At 47.1% G+C, this 22,425-nt stretch overlaps 1 protein-coding gene across 5 annotated transcripts in view; it reads right to left on the reverse strand.

Moving 5' to 3' along the window:
* MVB12B (multivesicular body subunit 12B) overlaps positions 1 to 22,425 on the reverse strand; it is a 42,815-nt gene that overhangs the window by 12,503 nt on the left and 7,887 nt on the right. For all 5 annotated transcript variants that reach the window (XM_042879145.1, XM_042879144.1, XM_042879146.1 and 2 more), the window contains 4 exons: positions 20,297 to 20,393; positions 17,225 to 17,354; positions 16,698 to 16,817; positions 6,582 to 6,676 (listed from right to left, as the gene is read on the reverse strand). In XM_042879145.1, coding sequence (XP_042735079.1) covers positions 6,582 to 6,676; positions 16,698 to 16,817; positions 17,225 to 17,354; positions 20,297 to 20,393 — 442 coding nt within the window. The remainder of the gene's footprint in view (positions 1 to 6,581; positions 6,677 to 16,697; positions 16,818 to 17,224; positions 17,355 to 20,296; positions 20,394 to 22,425) is intronic.

Below are 22,425 nucleotides of genomic sequence, written 5' to 3' on the forward strand. Positions count from 1 at the left end.
CCCCCCAGCACCACCACTGCCATCCTGCATCACCACAGGCCCCCCAGCACCACCACTGCCATCCTGCACATGCCAGACCCCACCAGCACCCCTGGCAGCAGGCGCATGGCCCTGGTGTGCAGCGGAGCCCAGGACAGAATGGAACGAAGGCGCAGCGCTTCCTGCAGTGGTCGGTAATGGCACACGGGCACAGAAAAGAGCAGCGCCGCAGCTGACAGCTCCTGCACACGTACCACTATGCATAGATGGGATGGGAAGACAAAGGATGTGGCTCTGGACCAGACCAGGTTAAGCAGAACCCAGCATGTGGGCCGAGCCTGCTGAGCCCAGCGCCTGTCCCACCACAACAGGCACAGCCGAGCTGAGCCCACCACAAACACTCCTCTGAATCCCATTAAACACAGCATTAAGCACCACATCTCCCTGCCCGGAAGACGCAGCTGCAGCACTTTACATCAGCCTTCAGTTTCCCCGCACGGCTGGTTATTAATAGAGTCTTTTGTGTTTTGATGATTATCCAGCTCTCTAAGACCAGAGATTGGGAATTGCAGGGCAGGAGAATGGGCTGACTTTAATCCCAGCCCAGCAAAGAGGTTTCAGTGCAGAATAAAGCTTGTCTCACAACTTGTCTGCTTTTGGACCATTCTGATTAAAATTCAGTGCCACAAAAAATAAATTTAGTTCTGCTTTGATTCTTAAGAAGTGCAACGAATGCACACGGGGAATTCTGGATCGACAGCAAAATGTAGCACAGGGCCTCTCCTCTGCAGAGCAGAGCTGGGCGTACCAAAGTGCTCCAACACACGAGGGGACTGCAGAGCCACCAGAAACTACACGTGAAGATGAAGATAAAAGCAATTCTTGTGCAGTGAACCAAAAAATACCATCTTTCTTTTTTTCAAAATTACCTGTTTTAATAAAGCAGACACACTGTGCCAAGCGAACCATTTAATTATCCACAAAAATGATGAAGGAAAACAATAGTTTGCAAAAATAAATGACTAACCTCTGATTAAAACGTCTGTCCTCATTACAACCAGATAAAAGATACAGTATCTTTTAAAAGAAAATGCACATTGAAGAGAAGTAAGTGGCAGTTGTAGCATAGATAACCTGGTATTTTGCAAGCAGACAGAAGTTGACACATGGGCACAGAAATGTAGCAAAGCCTGTAACTTTTCTCCCACTTCTTGATCTAGAAAGACCACTGTTCCTTACTTTTCCTCTGTGTGACGCATGCCATGCGGTGCTCTGGGGCTGGGCTGGTGGGCCCGACCTGGAACAGGACAGCAGAACTGGGCCCTGCTGCAAGAGATGGAGCTCAGGAAGCATGGAGGGAATCACGCTGCGTAAGAGCAACATGTAAAATAAATCCTGCAAAGAAATCTACCTATAAAAAAATGACAAGTCCTCTTGCTAACTAACATCAGTATTATCCAACACAGGAAAGTAACTTTCTTTCCCTCCAGGAATTTGCTGGCTTTCACGTTTTTTCAGCTCATTATCATCAGTTTCCATTCTCCACTGCCTCTGGAGCTCTGCATTACACATCACAGCATGTTCCCAAACCCTCCACGTGTTGCAGGGGTTGGGCTCCCCAGTCCCAGCAGCTCCATGATGCAGTCCTGCCCCTTGCACAGCTCAGCTCCTCCAGGAGCCACGCATGAGGGGCTGCAGCAGTGGCATGGCTAGAAGCCACAAAGCAGCAAGAGTCATTTGAAACACCATATACTAACAGGCAGCAAAGTATACTGTTTGTGTTGCCTTTTTTCAGTGCAGCTTCTGTATTTAAATGCTCAAAATAAATGAAACTTGGTCACATCCAAGGGTAGCAGATCACCTTGTTACCTCCAGGCAATGCCAGAGCAGCAACCTTCAGAAGCAGAGGGTGACATGATGGAAGTCAGGTTCCTGCCCAGAAGGTGAGAGCTGGAGCAGCATTTGAACATTTGTGCACTTGTTTCAAATACAAGATTGGTCAAAGAGGCTCTATTTATTTTGTATACACATATTCTGATGGGACAGTTCATGCACTGCAATTTCTGTCTTGACAGTCTGAGTGCATCAAACTCCAGAAGTTACACAGAGACACTGTATATGAGGCAGTCAGAACGGGCAGCAGAACCCACAGACACCCCCTTGTAGCAGGACTCAGGAGCCAGCAGCAGAAAGCCTCACAGCAGAGCTGGGGCTGCCGGCAGGGCACGCACAGTGCCAGCAGGGGCCTCATCCCCCCACGAGCAAGGAACTGCACAGCGGGAGGCACGGGGCCAGACAGAGCCCATGGCTGAGCAGGTTGGAACCTCATTCTGCAAGCTCAGCAGCTAGTGTCCAACAACGTCCCGCCAGTGCTCCAAAAGGAATGCTAAGGCCTCGTTCCACCCCTAATTCTTTTCTCGAGATGGCAACTTGATCACGTATGCCCAGCTTGCAGGTCAAAGCAACTCAAGCAAAACCAAACCTGGAGCGGTGCAGGAAGTTGGGAGCTGCGGTCACAGCCTGCCCTGCCAGCAGGCCTGCACTGCTGCCCCTGGCACAGCCCCGGCAGCGCAGCATCCACCGCCACGCTTTGCTCGCTGGCACTCACACAGCACAGCACTTCTTGCAGGTGAGACTCTCGAGGCAGTGGCATCCTGCCCTGACACACACTGTGATTAACTTCAGAGAGCTGCAGTGGCATTAAGGACCATCCAATTAGCGAGGCCTGCAAGAATATTCACACTGCTGCATCTCTTGGTTTCTGAAAGAGTTAAAGCTTATTATTAGCATATAATTTACAGGTCCTTTCTCCCAGGAAAGAAATAATGCACAGTAAATGCCACATTCATTTTAATAATACATGTTACAGTCTGTGCCCAACATCTGCACAAAGGTAAAGCAGACAGATTTTTTTGACGTGTCCCACTCTGCCATCCAAACACAGCCTTTTTGTTTCTTAAGTGACGGAAGGTTTAATCAAGAAAGCAGGCAATTCATCAATCGGAACAAGGCTGCTCGCACCGCCCTGACAGCACACACATGGTTCTGTACAGAAGAAACCTGGCCACCTGTCAGCAGCACCTCTTACATCAGGATATACAAATACACCAAGCGATCAATCCTCCAGCTCTTCCCATTCATTTCTTTGTTTTCTTACTATATTTTTCTTTATGCTAGATGTTGCCCTCATTCTCTGCAGGGATAGATGGGAGACAAGGCAAGCTATGGCTGTTTATATACTATCATAAAAATTTATATACCCTTAAAGTGACTTATTTCCCTTCTATTTGAGTACCATTATTATAAATAATTTTTCACTTCATTCAGGAATTTTCCCTATGCGTTAACATCAGCAGCTGCCTGTGAGTGCTCCCTTCTCCCTCCATCCTTGTGGCTCCAGTAAGACAAAGCAGTATGCAGCCGGATGATGCCACAGCCTGAAATGAAGGCAGTATGTAGTCACATCTTAATTAAGCTGAAGGCCATGAAGAAAGTCTGTCCTGTGAAATACCAAGCAGTGCCTGCTGATAGGACTGCCTAGAGCAGCCTCGTTCTTCTTCCAGCTGCTGCCCATTGGAACATGCATATTACACCTGTCAGCCCTCAGCACTGTGCTCCTTGCAGCACCACAATCCCAGCAGCATCAGGTCTATTGCAGCTCCTCCTGCAGCAGTTCTGCGTTGCACATCTGGAGGTGTGGGCCTCCCCTCAGCATCCTGCCAAGGGCAGGTTCATCATCTGTGGTGCAGCCAGGACATCCCCTGGCCACCCATGATCAATTGCAGAGACTGGAAATGACACCAGGATGGCCAAAACTGTAATTACTGCTTTCAGGGCCATTATTTCCTCGACTCCAACTCTGCAACAGTAATCACATTATATGCACAGAGGAGTATAGGACGGTTCCAGTGGGGGTATGGCAATTTCTACCAACCCATATGTTGAGACACAGGGCAGGCTGCTCCCCTCACTCACCACAACAGGCCGAGTCCTCCCCAGTGTCACGTGCCGGGACAACGCTGAGCCCACAGCACAGACCTTCAGCTCCTCTGCAGCTCTCTCTAAATATCCCATCCCCTTCTTACCACAGTTCAGACCAAGACGACACCAGAACTAGGAAATAAGAGGCTGCCCATAATGGCTTTTGTTTCCTTCAGCCAGGAGCCTTCCATTTTGCCAGGAGCCAAGAGAGGGAGCCAGCAGCTCGGGTGCACATCAGCAGGGCCTGCTCCCCACCGCTCCCCCCCCACCTCCCTGCACTGCCGGGTTCCCCCCCAGACCCTGGCCTGGGAGCACTCAGGGCAGCAGTGCGGAAGCGCTCCTAAATGTCCTGTTGCCATGGCACTGCAGTGAGACACCAACACTGCAGCGCGGATAAAAGGGACTGGCTGAGAATTGCTCCTACACAACAGGAAACTTCTGAATGGTTTCCACCACATGCCTTGGGGTTGATCTGCCTCGGTTAGGTTTAAGTAGCAGAGGGAATTGTCCCACCACCTCATCACAGCTGCTGACAAGGCTGCAGCAGTCCAGAGGTGAAAACGAAGATCCCTGCCAACACAAAGGATGTTTCGCATGACAAAAGCGTTTCTACAGAATTGTCCCCCAGCTGCAATAGCCATTACAACACGGTATGCACAACTCGTGTAACAACGTGCCTGGCAGAGAACGTGCAGTGTGGGGGAACACACCCAGCCATGCACTTTGAGTGAAATGTCTTTGTGCAAGTGATGCCATGCCTAGTTCTGTAGGTCTGTTTTATGCTATGCCTATAACTATCCTGTAAGACATTCCAGATATTCGCAGAAAGGGTTGTTTTTCCAGGCTGCTCATGCTGCAAGCAGAGGCAGTCCCAGAGGCAGTCATGCCCAGCAACTCTCAAGCGGAAGCGCTGCTTCCACCAGTGCTTTTGATGCCGCATCAGAAGAGAAAACACAGCTCTGCCATCCTCTGTGCAGGATGGCCTCGTGAGCATGAGAACAGAGCATGCTTCCCCTTACATTTCTAAACCTATTAGGGCAGGAAGGTAACAAGAAAAACGAGTACTGACAAGAATTATGCCACTGTTATATTCTGTCTATTTAGGAACCTGAAGCTGCAGTTTCAGTCAGAGATTACCTCTTAAATAACCCTTTGATTATGGTACATGAATTAATGCCATGTTCCCATGTAAGAAGTGCCACTCACTATTAATGGAAAGGACCTGTGAACGGAACATTTTTGCCACCATCTTCTATGATCCTGCACAAGCAGCACTTACTGTACAGCCCACCAAATCCACTGCTGCTGCTTCTGGGTTTCCAAGCTGTCCTGAGAATCCATTCCAGCCAGGTAAATGGAGCTCACTTTCATCAGATTTTGACAGTCAGGTCTAAAGCAAGTATTTCTCCTCTTGCAAAAATGTTTTAACAAAGAGAAAACTGCTACCAAGTGTGTTTCTACTATGGCTATAACAATATTTATTCAGGTGTAACAGTGCTCAAAAATAATTAATTTTAAAGAAAAATCTCCCGCACTGCTTAGCTGAACTAGAGTAAAAGACAGCCCCATAAGAGGACAGGCAGGTGAAATGTACTCCTGTGCAACAGCTGCACGTAACACTCTTCTTTAGTCTGCAGAACCCAAAGTCCTTTTGCTGTGCTTTGTGAATAGCTTCCAGAGTGCAGAGCTCTCAGCACTTGCAGGAGTGAGAGACTCTGAAGCACAGCTCTCTAGAGTATCCCTGCCTCTTTGTGCTGGGCCCCAGAAGCATGCTGCAGTCCTCAGCATTCTCATCTTCCAAGGAATCACCACTTTAAGGCAGAACCTTTTCAGAAGAGCAGAGCTGTCAGGGACAGCTCAACAGGGACTTCAGTTCCAAAACAAAGCCACCATGTGGTCATAAAGCACAGTAAAAAATTACCTATACCCACATAGGCAGAGGTTTGGGCTTGAGCCTCAGCACGCTATTTAAACACACATCTCCCCTACAGACTATGTAAAAATAAAAACCAGCAAAAATATTCATAGGCAGTTCCACATCAGCATCTGGAAGCTATCACCATCTCCAGCATTAGCATACCAGCCTGGATTAGCAAATGGAGAGCAGAACAACCTGTATTCTAATTTCTTTCTAACTTCACCTCCACATCTGATTTCAAATTTGCCCTAACATCACTTGTTTTTCATAAGTATGTTGGCACATAGCAAAGAACTGCGTGTATGAAAACTCCTCTTTGCAATGCAGGATGAGCCTCCCAGGACATGAGCTGAGATGTCTGACACAACTCACCAGTGAAGGTCATAAAAAAGCTGAGAAGCAAAGTTTGTGCCAGCGCTGCTTTCACCAGAGCTCTCACTTGGAGTCACTGTGGGCAGCTGCATCCCTCGCTGACGGCTGCCATCTCCTCAGTCAGTAACACTCACTACTAACAACACTCCTGCCCAGGTGTTTTGTGGTCCCTCTGCATTCCTGGTGCTCAGTGCTTCAATGGCACCTGCACAGATCTGAGGTGCATTTCAGAGACACCACCCACCTGCCATTCATGCAAACAAGTCTGCTTTAACTTGGTTAACCTTCTGGTTACTGAGAAGCAGAGAAACCATGGCATGCACCAGCTTACCTGATATGGCATACAGGTTTGAGTGCTGGTGCTCCAAGTCCAGGCGGCTGTGACTTTTGCCTCGAAAGCTAGCAGGAAGCGTCAGTGAGATATGCCTGAAGAAGAGAAAGGGAGACAAAGTTACTGCAGAGCAGAAGATGCCCCCATTGGCCGAGGTGGCTCCCGAGGAGTCCCAGGTGGGCTGCCTGCTCCCTGTCCCTCTGCAGAGCAGCCAAATGCTACCCATCACCCTTGCTGCAGGCAGCAGTGAGCGTGCCCTGCAACTCGTATTTTTCTAACACTGATCTCAGGTCCGCGTGAACTTTTGTAAAACATCATCATTCATCGTCTGGACCACATCGCCACGTGCAATGACAACGCTCGTAGCAGGGCTCAGTCTGGCACAAGTGCAAAGGCAGTGGCCATCACCTCATCCAGCAGAGCTGCCCACCTGCAGGTGCCCAGCACTGCCCACTGCCAGGGAACCCGGCGCTCTGTGCTGCAGCTGCAGGAGCCCTGGATATTATCCAGGAGGAATCAGACCCATGCTCTCGGCAGCAGGTTTTATCTTTTGAGCAAATCATCTGGAAACTGTCTGCCTTATTAAGAAGCCAGATTTTGCGAAGAACCACATATTTTCAGATCTTGATGTGGCTGATGGTGAACAGTGTGGATAAAATAAGAAAAAGCAAAAATCAGTTTGAATTTGCTGTTCTTCCCAGAGCTATTTCTAACAAGAAAGGTGGTGTGAAAATAATTTCAAATTTAGCAAACAGTATTCTGTTAAAGCAGAATCCGTACGGGGCTCTGCCAGCAGAGGCAGTTTGTCACAGACGTGCTATAAACCACAAGAGTGCTGCCTGCGGGCACTGCAGGCTCCTCATCTGTTCGGGCTTTTTGTTCGTTTTGTTTTTCTTTTAATAACATCATCCAAAAGCACTTTCTGAGGCATCAGAACAGCCAATAGAAAGATCTTCTGAAATTCTCTTGCTGGTACAGAGGATGAATTTCGTCATACCTGAACAAAGCAGTAGCAAACACTCCGCACGTAAGCAGAGCAGATCTATTTGGAAAAGGTCAATTTCTAAGCAGAGTATTTTAGAAGTTCATCCAGCACCTGCTGCAAGAGGCTCCTCCCTCCTGTATGTGCAGTTCCTGCTGGCCAACCAGCACCAGGCGCCCAGCCCAGCACTGCTGCCGGCCCAGAGCCACAACCATGCGAGCGCTGTGTGGGTGCTCAGCCTGCAGCGCTCTGCTCGGCAGCACTGCGGTGTTTCATCGCCTCTCCCTGGCTGTGCTGTGTGGGGCCATGGCCGAGAGACAGAGGTAAGGACTGCTGCAATGACATCGGTTCTCTCCCTCTCCTCCTCTTCTTTAAAGGCATGACATTGTAGGGAAAAAATGGGAAACAAAATCTAATCTATTTTAAATTAATGCAAACTTTGGCCAAGATCGATATAACTTCTACTCAGTAAGTTGATTGCATAATGCATTTTCCTTATGCATTGTGAAAGCCAAATCATTTTGCATTGTAGAAGACAAAAAAAAAAAAAAAAAAAAAAAAGAGGAAAAAGAGAGGCTGCCTTTGAAAAGCAAGAAAATCCCAATTACAGAGTCCCCAAGTTCCTAAACACATATCGTGAAAGTATGTGCAGCTCTGCGGCATATGGCAAATCAATTACTAGTTTAAATTTTAAAACAAAAACATGGTAAACGCGTTGCAGAAATAATCAAGAACAACGGTTTGGTTTAGATTACAGCGGCCACTAGAGTTTTGAATACAATTAATCATCATTCCAGGCAATGGGAAGCCATATTGACACTTATTCCTAATTTGAATATTTAATTAGGGTGAAGTTCTTCATCAAATTACCACAGAACTGGGAGGAAAGCCTGAAAGATTTAAACAATTACTGCTTTAACCTCTCACCAGCTGCTCACCTACGAGCACAGGAGCATCTCCCCAATGCTGCAGAGCTGAACGCGCTCACGCCACGTGGGGCAGAGCCCACGGCACCATGGCTGCTCCTGTGTTCCCTGCTCCTTTGTCAGAGCAAACGTTCCTCAGATCTCCATCTCAGCACCAAGGGATGCCCCCAGCACCAAGGGATGCCCCCAGGTGGTTTCTTGGAGCCAACGGAAGGCTGTGCCCAGAGCCCCCTGCAGGGCCATGTGCTGCGAGGTGCCCAGGATGCTCCCGGCCCCGGCTCCCTCCTGCCTCCCACACCGGCCCTTCACGTGCTGTGTGTGTCCATATAAGAAAAGCCCTGTTAGCGAGAAGCAATATAATATGAACTCTCTAGAGCCATAATTAGAGCAAACTAATTGAAGTTGTGTTTTGACACACTTTCCAAATTCACGGGTGCTGCATGACATATTCACAACACTGCTGCTGCACAGCCATGGTGACAGCAGAATCATTAGGCTAATAACGCTTATTTGCATTCTTATCATGCCAGCAGCACCGTTAAATACTGCTTCGCCAGTGCTCGCTCACTGAGAAAGTTTCCACTGAAAGATATTAACAGTAATTATGAGTACTTCAGTGGAATCTCTAATGTCAAGGAATGGCAACTCACGTGAATTATCCTAGTGCCAATTATTTTTCGTTTTGGACTACCAAAAAAGTGATTTCTGCCCTCCCCTTGCACAAAAGCAGGGGTTGCGGAGCTGCTGTCCCACAGCAGCAGAAGAAGGAGGACAGGAGGGCAGGCAGTGCCCACTGCAGGAACGCACACTGCTCCTGCACAGGTCAAGAGAGGGATTAAAAATACGTGTTATATACTATGTATAATTTCCAGGTGATTTAGGAAGAAACAGCCACACCACCACAATTCAGACCGGGTTAGATTTAACTGCTCTCTTACTTTTAGTCTTTCTTTTATTTTTTAAACCAATAGAAAGCATCTACATGCAGCAGCACCAGAAGCAGCACATGATGAGAGGCTCTTTGGATGCAAGCAAAAAAGGTCTGAGGTCTGCATACATCATGGCCCTTTTTTAATGTTTCTAGAGCGAAACACATAAAACAGGTCCAGGAATGGCCAACAGCTCCAAATCAGCGATCAGGGACTGTCTGCGCGAAGGTGATAAACTGCTTTTGAAGTTAGGGAGAAAGTACTCATAAAAAATAACAAAAGAGCATAAGGGGAAATTCCAGATATCAAAGGATGCTCCATAATTCATATAAAAATATCAACAACACGTAGCAGAGGAATAATGGCAGGCGTTTGGTCTCCAACTGGATGAGATGAAGGCAGCAGAGATCAGGCAGCGGCTCGGAAGCCGCCCCACATCAGCCCGCACAGAACACGAACGGCAGCCCCAGACCCGGGTGCGCACCGCGCCGATGCCCCTCTCTCAGCAGTGCCTTCTGGGCGAACCTGAGAACGGCACTGCAGGTACTGCAAAGCCCCACAGGAACAGCCCAAAATAAACAGCTTATCTTCCCTAATGGATGGATTATGCAAAGATCATGAAAAATCGAGGACAGAAAGATTAAGAACATTCAAAGCTGAAGACAAAAACACACCTACAAGGAATCAGTCGGGCTGTACTTCTCAAGAAACACAGTCCCATTCGAAAGCCTTGCCTGTGGGTAGAGGAAAAGCCTGCTTCTAAGCAACGCCCTGTGGGTGCTTCACTGCGGGGTCGGAGGCCATCTGCACCACTGTTCACTTGACCAGAATGGATTTTCCAAACTGTGGCTTGCAAAAAGCGCCACAACAGACACCTATGGCTCTGGCGGCGTCCAGAACCCCATCTACAGCATTTCTTCACAGCCCTTAACTTTTACGGTGCTCAGGCCCTGCACTGCCAGAACACCTACCTCATACCCCAAAGAACTGCAGTGAAAAACAAAACTGCGCGGCAGGAACCACCTCGGGTAATGGACTCCATTCCAGACAATCTATTCTAATCGTGTAAACCAAATATTTAAATACTTTCTAAAACCTTGCTGACCCTTCGCCTAAAACAAGCACCATATGGGCTTTGCAAGCATTTCATCTCATTCCAAGCTACTAAAATATCCTGTTTCCCAAAAATCAATGAGAATTGGTGGAGCCAGATTAAAATTTTATAAAAGCCCGAACGCGTGCAGAATGAAGAAGGGAGTGAGCGATTCTTTCCACTTTCACATTCAACCACTTCATCTTCTCAGCAGCAAGGAGGAAGCCCGTCCTGCACCCTGCCCAAGGCAGCACGCTGTGTGCCGCACCCTGGGACTGCAGGGCTTGGCGTCCCGTGCCACAACCACAGCCCTGGGGCCGCATGGAGCCACAGACCGGCAGCCAGGACGCACGGCTCGACGTGAATGAAGCTGCTGCAGCTCCTCTGTACAGAGATCAACTTAGTTCAGAGACTATAAGCAATCAGGATGGAACAGCTGCCAAACAGAAAAAGACCAACAAGTTTAATTTATGCTGCTTGAAAGTCTGACCTGTAGCCCATTAAACTGTTACGGGCAGAGGACGGCACCGAGCTCTCAGCCTTCCGGCTGCAGCTCATGCAGCGGCGCTCCGGGTGGAGCAGCACAGCCTTCTGCAGCCCGCACTGCCCTCCCGGGGCCATGAACTCTTCGGTAATGAAGCAGTAGGGTAGAATTGCAAAGCAGCAGAAATCATCCAAAAAGATACATTATGTGCAGCACAGGTTTTCCAGGCTAGCACTTTAAATTCCACCAAATCAATCAGAACGGAGCCCGGGACCGCGCCAAGCCAAGTCCCACACTGCCCCGCACCACCAGCACGCGGCCCCGCACCGTGCCCAGCAAATACCCCTGTAAAGACTCATCCCGGAAGAGCACATCATCGGCACTTTGCCAGTAATAAATAATGACAGTCCAAACACTTTACTAAAAGCAATAAACTCGAAACGTGTTTTTGAAAATGGTGAAAGTGATTGATTTAAAGAAGGAAATATCTGAACACAACCCCATGCACTTCGGGGTGAAAGCACAGATTACAAATCAACAGTGGCAGAGATCATATTAAATAGGAAACAACATACAAGTTTTAGGGGAAAAATGCTCAAATTCCCCCACTGGGCTTATTTAACAACTGAGAACACAGCTTCTGTGAATGAATACCTTTGGTTCATATTTAATGACCCTATGCTACACCCTAAAGAAAACATGCCTTTAGGAATATTACTACACCAGGAGCAGAGCTCTATAAAGAAAAATGATTCTAAGGATACTGAAGCCTCTTCACACAGAGCACTCCACAAAATTTTTCAATGCATCCTCAAAATCAGCTAAATTAATCATACTTCTCGCAACTGCAGAAAATGTCCTTCTTTCTCAAGTGCTGCAAGGGAATCTTGTGCCTGGAAACCACTCATACTGTTCAAACATTTTTTCCTAATCATCGTTTTCTGCCACTAAAACATACTGGACCGCAACCAATTTTTGCACGTCTTCATCCAGCTGAGTTGGATGCAAGCCATACGGTCAGTGTAGCTTCATAGCAAATTCCTTATGGGAAGCAGACTCTGGATCAATGTATGCCAGTGCTGCTCACCCAGTTAAACAGGGTACCGGGTCCAGGCTCGCACAGCGTACACACACCACACAGCTTCTGCCTTCACGTTTGCTTCTCACTGCTGCTACGGCAGCGGGTCTGTGGCAGACACTTCCTCCAAGGTTCAACTGAACACCTGCCTCATTGCTTTTTATCCGCAGCCTGCGATGCCACCCTTGGTCTGTAACAGGGTAAATAATTTAAAAACAAGAATATTTCACGATTTAAGTGATCTGAGCATTCAAATCAAATAATATATTTTATTAACTGCAAATTAGTTTCATCAAAAGAGCTCTAGAGTAGAACTTATCAGAAAAATGCATCTCCACCCAGAAAGAAAGACTTTGTAGAGGACTGGACTGACAGAGCTCTCTCAGGCAGGTTTCTGAATGGCTTCCAGTCAAATCAAAGCCATCTACCTCTGTGTGCGGCAGTGTTTCATTCAGATGAGGGACTGAGGCAGACCCCGGCTACCAGGCTGCCAGTGGGGGCTGTCCTTGCTCAATGGCAGCTTCCTGAAGTCCTGGCTGTGCTCCTCACTGGAACAGGCAAGCGCTGAAACCTCAGAACTTTCTCCTCTACAGAGTCTCCAAGAAAACTGCTCTAAATGTCTTCAAGAAAAAGTTAACGCTGTTACTTCTAAATATTATTGTTGCTACTTACAAACCAGGGAAAGCAGAGGCTTCCTTGCCTGCAGTTCCCCCACTGCACAGAGTGGGGCTGGCGTGCCACTGAGGCAGGGCACACGGCTGCTTTATTAGCTGCTGCCTCTTGCACATCATCATCCTGCAGCAGGCAGCCACACACTGATCGCTTTCCAAGCCCCCAGGACAAAGTTCAAACACCATTAATAAATCAACCTGAAAACCTGACTTCTCTGCTTGGCGATGGAGACTCTGGGCCCTAGCAGCAGCAGCCCAGCCCCTTGCTGTGGGCTCACCCTGCAGGCTAGGAGCAGCCCAGGCCCCACCATGGCCACACGGCACAACAACGCCTCTTCCTCCTCCCAGCTGCAGCTCACAGCCCCACACGGCTCTCGGGGTCAGTGACAATCGACATTTTCAAAGCCTGACAACAACAAGTAAAAGTTGTGACTGAACCCCAGTCTCTCCAAGAGGAAGATTGAACGCCTGTGACACATCATCCGCAATCAGAGCGCTCCATTTCCCAAAGTATTTGCCACAGATTGATAACATCCACACACGAAGTTAAGTGCAATTATGTCTGTCACTGCAAAGCACCCTTCAGCAGCGCTGACTGACATCTGCTCGCAGCTGACAAACGGCCACAGCCCGGCGGTGGTGGTGGTGCTCAGCAGCTCCCGAAGGGCCGCACACAGCGCAGGAGCTGCAGCTGCCACGGGAGTCATGGGGCAAAGCAAGAGAAGGTTAGCGCCGGGCTCGCAGGAGCTGATCCAGCTGCAAGTGGACTGGAGAGGAAGGGGACACTGCACAGCAGCCCCCTGCCAGCCCAGGCAGAGCTTGAGCCAGAGACGGTCTGAGCCCTGAGACACTGCTTACATGCTGCTGATGTGTATTCCTGCAGGGCCCGACACGCACACTGCAGTCACTGACTTGCAGGCTGGATGAAACAGAAGCATGCCAAAGGCCAGGTGAATGGCCTGTTACTGGCACCTCTCCTGTGGGAGCACTATCCACTGTACCAAAAATGCAGTCACATGCAGAACTGGCATTATTAGTACTGGAGGCCGCATGCATCACAGTGCGAGGAACTGCGGGTACTCGCACTGAGTGCTCACTGGTGACTTAGGTCAACAGGAACAGCTCCTTAGTAGCAGCTTCCCAGGACAGGAGTCTGCAAAAGGCATTTCTCCAGGCTGTCATTAATGCCAAGGGCCTGTCACAGGATTTGGACAGAAAAAGCAGTAAAGGTAGCTTGAAGCCTTTCAGAACAGCATAGTGCGCCATCCTTGCTGGGATGTGCTGCTGTAGCCATTAGAGACCAGTAAGACAGATGCCTGCAGTATGGAACACCAAGAAGTGGCCAGAAAATAACACATGCAGTCCAGTAAGAATATCAAACAAAGCCTCCCCTTGTGCAGCTCTGATGTGAGCCATAACCCGTCAGCACAGAAAGGAAGCAATGTTCTGCCAAGTAGCAAGCTGCAGAGGTCAAACTTCTGACACAGAACAAAGCTCTGATGAGCCTCCACTGATGGCAATCAGTAACCTGCATCAAGGACCAGCAGAGCAAACACTGTTGGTATAAAAACTAAAACCTCCCACTGTAAGGAGCTCTCCTCAGCAGACATGTTTGCTGTGTAGAAGCTCAGTGCTGTGTTTTTTCATGTTTGGTTTATACATGTTTAGTTTATATTCAGAGTTAACAATTGCTCAGAAGGACTCAAGCACAACATTTTGATTTAAAGTTGTTTTACAAAGCTAGCCAGCAACTGAAGAGAACAGCACAAATACCTGACCAGCCTAAGAGCCGGATCTCCACAGAGCTCCATTCTGCACTGCTCACCACTTTGATCTCAGCACTCACAGTAGCAGAGCAACTCATTGCTGCTCCTGTCAGAATTCATCCACACAGAATAAAATGGCAAACTGGCTACAGCCGTAATCGCATCTCTCTATGGTGATGTAAAAATAAGAGGTTACTTGTGACTACAGTCTTCCACAAACATTAAACTTGAGTAACTTACTACATTGCTGATATAGTATTAGAAAAGGCTTCTCGAGTAGCATGCATGTCCCATAATAATGAAATATTTCCAGGGTGCACCCTTATATATATTTCTATTTCTTAAAAAATATATTGAATAATAAATAATCAGAGTGAAAAACAGACATGAAAGATGCTTTGAATGATCAGGCTGGTGGTGTAAAAGTTATCTCTAAATCACATGGTGGGCATGTGAGCAGAGCTGGCAACAGACAGGTGGTTTTTACTAGGAGGCATTAATGTAACATTCAATTATTCCACTGCATACTGGCTGTTTTAACTCAGCCAAATTAGAATACATTTTATATTGACTATTTTGACATTTGCTTTATTTGGCAAGTAAAACAAAACCGATCCAATTTCCTTGCAGCCATTGTAAACCATAAACTGTACAACAAGAGGTTATAAAATATATAAGCCTTGTAAACACTTCTTTTCAGACTGTTGCTGATGCTCTGAGTCTAATTTTGGCCCTGTTCCCAATAGCTCTGAAGCTGTTCTGCAGCCTTCCCTGTTCGGCTATAAAGTGACCCTTCCACACTTAGTGATTAAGGACTGCCATTGACATTCTCTCTCTATGATAATTATTCTCTTTATTGTGGAAATTTGCCCAGGCAGGAATTTTCTGCAGACAGAAAATGAAGAGCTGTGCTCAAAAATCAGAACATCTCTCCTGATCATGCAAGGCCCTCACCAGCACATAGCTCACGACCAGTGGTGTTTCAAAACAATGCAATAACTCCTGGTAAGACAGGCAAACGTTTCCAGAAGCCTGACGACTCTTCACCTCTTCTGCCTCCATTTCTGTTCAAGAAACACGGAAGCACCTCTGCTTGCACAGCACCTGGCAAGGAAGACAGCAAGCAGGGGGCCGAGGCACAGCACTGAGCAAACCTCTTGGTGAAAAAAGGCGCCCAAACTCTTTGGAGATGTCAGAGGTACCATAAGACAGCAGATTTAAGTCTGGGGTGCAGGTGAGGGCTCTAATATACACATCTGCTTTATAAATATACTCAGTAGGTTTTTCAGGGACAGTTCAAAGCAGTTTAAAAGCATCACTCTCTGCAGTGACTGCGACCTTTGTATACAACTTCACTGGAATTACTCTTTGTTGACTCCTTTGATGTTTCAGCTTTCAACAGTTACCGTCACACTGTAAACATGCTTGCAGTACACCAAATCCTAATGCAAAAATATGTATTTTGCTCTACTAAGCAAAAAACGAAGGGATCTGTAGAAAACATGCTGACCCCTGGCAATGGCTGGGGCAGCAGTGCAGTGTGACCAGACTCACCAGTAGAAGCCTATCTTACATGGCGGTGCTTTCGCATCAAATCTAGGAGTGTAAAATCACTCAGTTTAACATCTGTCTAGGTTGGTTTGTTGCTTAACAACACTTTTCTCCAGAGAAATGCAGCAAGTAAGCTGTCATTATGGGACTGCTATTATACCTTAAGTATACTTGTGCATACATCAGTACACACACAGATACCATACAACAGGGCAAACAACCCGGACAGACACCATGCCAGTGCCTGCCCAACACTGCTGCTCTTGTCGTTCACTGCAAAGTGAACAGTCTGCTCTGCATACACAATGCCAACTGAAAACCCGAAGCATAGTGGGATGGGTCCAAGAAACAGCAAAAAAAGCACTATTACTTCAAAGCATGAGTGGATTTTAATTTTGAAGAACGAGCAGAACTTGTCTCCCTACCCATTACAGATTGTATGCATACTTCTCCTCTTTCGTCAAGGAGACAAATCAGCTTGACTACAGTTCTGGCCCACCCTCCAGGGTAACTCACATGTAGACTGAAACTACAAAACATACCACACAGTTATTCATACTGAGGCAGTGCCCCTGGTCTTGATTCCACCATGCCACACTGCACAAAGCAGAAAGAGCTGGAAAGCAGAAAACTCACCTTGGCAGGTTGGGAGCTGGTGCTGGAGATGGAGCTTGGGAAGGAGCAGCAGGCTGTGAAGATTCATGGTTGCGGGGAACTCTGCCCATCCGATACCAAATGCCCATGCTGTTCAACTCCCTGGGTAGTCAACACAGAAGACATCAATGCCACATACGCACACAACTATCAACAGGTAAATTTCATAAACAGCTCTGCCAAGTTCTTACCAAGAACTAGTTTTATTGAAAAAATAGCAGCAAAATCATAGAATCACCAAGGCTAGAAAAGACCTACAAGATCATCCAGTCTAACCATCCACCTGCCACCAATAGTACTCACCAAATCATGTCCTTCAATATAACGTCTAAACGTTCCTCCAGGTTCAGTGACTCCAGGTTTACTAGTTTCCACATCACAATCAGTAACACTTGTAATCACACAGACCTTTCCAGTTCTTACAAACACCCACTAGTTAATTACAGGAAGACAAGGCACTCAGCCTTGCTACATCTGAAAATACGGGCTTCAGGAGTAGTGCTACTTACCCTATGAACGTGTACTGAGGAGGGGCTTGCTTTGATCTCCCCAGGATTCGGATATCACAGATGGCTGCCTCTGTAGAATCTCGAGGGATAAACTTAATGCACAGCCTCTTCTTTCTGAAAGCTATTTCTTCTGCAAAAACAATCCAGAACAGAGGTGTTTGTTTTTGGTTGTTTTTTTTTTTTTTTTTTTGTTTGTTTGTTTGTTTTTTAATGCAAGATTGGGATATAAATGTTATTTATTGTCTCTCCAGATATTAGGCAGATAATCATGGCAGGAAATGGAGCCAAAAACCAGATACATGTCAGCACACCAGTCAGTACAGTGCCATTTGATGACTAAGGAAATCTTCTATCAGGAACTCTCTGTATACAGTGTGAGATTTGTTACTGGGCACTGTGATAAACCAACACTTCCTACTTCCCTCTGCAGAGAAGACAAGACATCACACATAGGATAGCACTGCACCCACAAAAGAAGTGGCAAGTGGTTTTTATACTTCCCTATACTAAGCCCAGGCTAGATGGGACTCCAGGCACTCTGATCCACTGGGTGGGAACCAGCTCACGGCAGGGGGTTGGAACTGGGTGATCTTTATGGTCCTTTCCAACCAAAGCCATTCTATGATATAATTCTCATATTCAGTTCCTCTTTCTGAGGTAGCATTTGACTCAGCAGACTCGGTATCTGCTGAAGCAACCAGGCAGTTTGTTCTGTCAAGTGCTTCCAGACAGCCAATCAAACTGCACTGAGGAGGAGCAGGAAACATGCTGCCATGTAGAGTAGTTAGTAAAAAACCTCACCTATCCAACTCTCACACATTTCAAGTGCTAACAACCTGTCCTGACTGTCAGTTAGCACTGAAGTGATACTCCCACTGCAAATGCTGTGGCATCTTTGTAGGGTTAAAATCAGATTTACAAAGCAGTAACTGCTGGGGCCCCAACAGGAGAACTGGGCTGAGCCATATTCAAAGGATAGAAGCATCTCCTGCACAGCCCTTCCATATGCTGCATCACAGGGAAATTTCACTTGTTTCCATGTTATCCACTATGAATAAGTCAAGCCCATCAAAGTTAAGGCTTATCTGTAGCTTGACTTGATGTATAATAAGGCTGCTGTCTGTCTGCATGCAGATAATCCACATCCAGTTACGGGTCAGTCACAGGATAATACATGGTTCTGGTACACAGATACAGATCTGCTCCACCTCTTCCTAAATGATCTGCAGGGCTCAATGTCAGCAAGGTGAGGTATCCATTTGTGCAGACACTTAAAAGACATGACAGAAGTTTACAGATAAAGTGAAAAATGGAAAGTGCACACAATGAATGAAAAATCTGAAAGCACCTGGAAATAAAACCTTTCCAATTTAATATGAATAAATATCCTCCAGTATAAAAATATGCCCTCGCTTCACCAGATGGCAAGCAGTCCTATCTCGTAGGCTCCTCCTGTTTCATAATCTGTATCTCAGAGAAAGCAATCCATCCTGGCCTTGGAAACCTGCCGTCCAGTACCAACAAGTGTACAGGCAGTGAGGTGTGTCGCAGTACAGCAGCTGTGCACTCACCCTTGCGTTCACAGTGCTGCCTTTTATAGACGTTTGATACCTATATCCCTAAATTCTAGTCCACTCCTGCTTTGGAAAAGTGAGGCCTTTATTTGGCATGTCTGAAAATGATTTTAGGATACTGTTTCAGGGTTTAAGGCTTTCACATCTGAAAATTTTGTCAAGACCACTAAGGAATGTTCTACGTATTTACTGTAAGTCAAGCGTCCCTTAGAGGAGAATACAGAAACTCACATAACCAAAACACTCAGTTTTAAACAAAACTCATGCCTCTTATTTGACTTTCACAGCAAGTACAGAGCCGAATGTTTGCTTTCATCTTCAATCTCTTCCACACTTGGCTAGAGTCTGCAGCAAACTTGGTTTAGGAGCAGAATCCATTAATTACTCATGCTTAACCTGAGTTAATTTTAAGTAAACATATTATAAACAGTCAATCGAAATGTGTTCAGTCATGCTAATGGAGACAGGGATATGCACCACTTCATTAATACAGACAGTGCCTCTATACGGGCTGCAAATCCAATGCATTTTAAATTAAGGACAAATTCTCCTCTCACCTTTCTACCAGCACTGCTACAAACGCTGCACCAGCAGCTGACAACTACCCCACACTGCAGGGGTGCACATTGTTGGGGAATTCTCCAGGGAAGGGGGACGGGTCAGGCACCCAGTACCAGGTTGCAGAACTTTTCACTTCTAGGTTACGTGTTCAAATCAGAACCAGTTCAGCAGGGACTAAAAAAGTCATAATTTGCTGCAGACCTGAATGAATGACTCCCTGCAGAGCAGGTTCACATGCCTCCTTTCTGTCTATAACAGGTCTGGATCTCATTACTGACATGGACAGGTGCCAGCAACGTGCACCCTGTGTAGTCACACCCTGTGCCCTGCAACCCTTTCAGCCATCTGCCCTGGGCTGCTCCCCTGGTCCCTTTGCACTGGAAGCAAGGAGCACTCGGTGCCTGCTGCAGGCCAGGCTGTCTCAACCCAGCACAGCGTCAGTGGCTGCCACGAGGCTCAGGGAACAGAACACTGCTTAGGAACTGCTCTCTTAAACACTGTGAGACACTCTCTAATGCCTTACAGAAGTGAGGACAGCATTTTTCCTGGCTTCTCTCAACAAGCTCAAACATCTCAGCAGTCTGTGCTGAGGCCTGCGCCTGTGTTTGTGCAGGTGGTACAAAGCTGCGTGTGCATGAGCACAGCACTGTGCACAAACCTGTGCTTTCAGCACATGCCTGTGAATATCCCCCAGCATGGCAGCTCTGCCTTTTACTGGCCCAGTCCAACCCTGCAAGATGGAAGGACAAGTTCTTCCTTTCCACTCATGCAAGCAGGCCAATGGCAGTCAGGCAGTATTAATGAGTCTGGAGAATACAGGAAGAGCTACCCTGAAATGTTCCTGTGCCACACAGAGCAGACATGCCTCTGCCCAGGACATGGCCTGCCAACTGTGCAGGCACCAGAGCATGGGACTGAAGAAACAGCCTCAACTTACGTGTGTCAACAGTCTCTTGAATGGGGATGAAGCCCACAGGTAAGGTGTCCTTGATGTCAATGAGCTTCATGTCAACCAAGACGTTTCCCAAGTGACTCTGAAGAGAGAAAAGAAACAGTTCATCAGGTAACCTTAGTGCTCTCACTGCTTCTAAAAGAGCAACACAACACTTCTGTGACAACAATGGCAGAAGGCATTACAAGAAGATGGTTCACGCAGACACAGCCAAAGTTATTACATGCATTAGCTAATTAGTACTGAATAAAGACAGTTCTAGCTCCAAACAAAGCTGTGCTCCAGAAAAGCAGGCCATCTGGAACAAAGAACTTCAGTTGAGTCCATATCAATTCTGAACTGATGCCTTGTCCTATTAATCAAGGCTTGAAGAGCTAAAAACACAATTCAGAATGACAACCTCCACAATTGAGACCAGATTTTCTTTGCAGTTCTCATTAAAGCCAACACTGCTGCCAGCAATCTACACTCATGTATGTAAGAAAAAACCTCTATACTTTAGTTAGTATGCAGCCTTTATAAACATGAAGACAATATAAAATTTCATCCTAAGCCACCTTCTGCACCTTCTGTTCAGCTTGGACGGAGGAGCAGCCCCAGGAGGGAATCCCTGCAGGTGTGAGCAGGCTGACCACCCTCAGGAAATGGGGCCTCCAAAGACAGGAGCTCCTCGCCAGCCATCAGGCGTGGGAGCACGGCTCAGTGCAGCAGCTGCCCAGCGGTGCCCCAGCAGGCTGCCTCTCAGCCCCAGCGCAGGGCGCAGTGCTGTGCTGCTCCTCGCACCTCCGTCTGCTGCACAGCTGAGACCCCCGCAGCCCTCCTGCTACATTTGCTTTAATTCATTCCTCATAAATATGAGGAATGTATTCCCAAACCATGCTGAGCAGATGAATCATGCCAAAGCCCAACAGACACTGACTGAGGGGATTTACACTGCCTCCGATAGCCAGTAGTTGCTACTATCCTGTAATTATTTCTGACAACCTTGCATTTAAGGTAGCCACAGATAAACTTAATACCAAATAATCACAAATCTTTTGGTTTAGTATCCTCCCTACCTATTCTGGGCTATCATTCTTGCTACTGCAGCTACTCAAGGATGTATTGCACAATTATTGTCTGTTGACCCCAGGAAGCATAGCTCTGGAGCTTTGTTTTAATCCGGAGGACAGAAGGAAAGTGAATGGAATAAAGGTCAAAAGCTGGGAATTGACAGGCCCTTGGTTTTCATTTCAAGATCTGTGATCAATCTCCAAACTCACAGTTGCTTTTCTGTTGTTGGGAAAGGCTCAAGTACAAAATGATACCACTACACCCTTGAGAATCCAGTCCCTGAGAATATCTAAAAGACCAAGAAAAGCAGAATTACCCACTAGATGGAGTGCATTCATTGTCGAACTGAACAGTTCCTCCTGGAAAAGAGAAAGTTTTCACACTACCCTCAGCTGAAAAATTAAGTGAAGACAGCAGAAAGCATCAGGCTCTCACTGCATATGGCCTCCTCCCTTCCACAGGAGATGTGAGCACACAGCTGCCACCAATCAACAATAAGCCGTGTTTCACAGCCACACTGGAAGATTACAAGTATAGGGCAGTGTATGCACAGTGTGGGCAAATTTTTAAGAATTGGCACAAGAAAAAAAAGGAAGAAAACTTGTATGGTGCCCCTGGATTCAGCAACTAGCGTTTACTTTGCTGCTATTACATAATTCACCAAGTGATCAGAGCTAGAGGTTCATCATCTGAACCATCATCAGGGGAAATTCTTTACAGAGCGAGTGGTGAGGTGCTGGACCAGCTGCCCAGAGAGGTTGTGGATGCCCCGTCCATCCCTGGATGGACGTTCAAGGCCAGGTTGGATGGGGCCCTGGGCAGCCTGAGCTGGTATTAAATGGGGAGGTTGGTGGCCCTGCGTGTGGCAGGGGGGTTGAAGATTCGTGATCCTTGCGGTCCCTTCCATCCCTGGCCATTCTGTGATTCTGTGATCATCATTTGGAACATGCAGCTCCCATTTTAAGAAGAGAAAATGCTCGTGGAAGGGAGCTGCTGAAATGCAAACATGCACTTTTCTGCCACCTTTATTACAGATTTTGCCAATTATTTCCTTCCCCAAA

The sequence above is a fragment of the Lagopus leucura genome, unplaced genomic scaffold, assembly GCF_019238085.1.
Source record: "Lagopus leucura isolate 7727_CA_CO unplaced genomic scaffold, USGS_WTPT01 Super-Scaffold_100022, whole genome shotgun sequence".
NCBI classification, from domain to species: domain Eukaryota; kingdom Metazoa; phylum Chordata; class Aves; order Galliformes; family Phasianidae; genus Lagopus; species Lagopus leucura.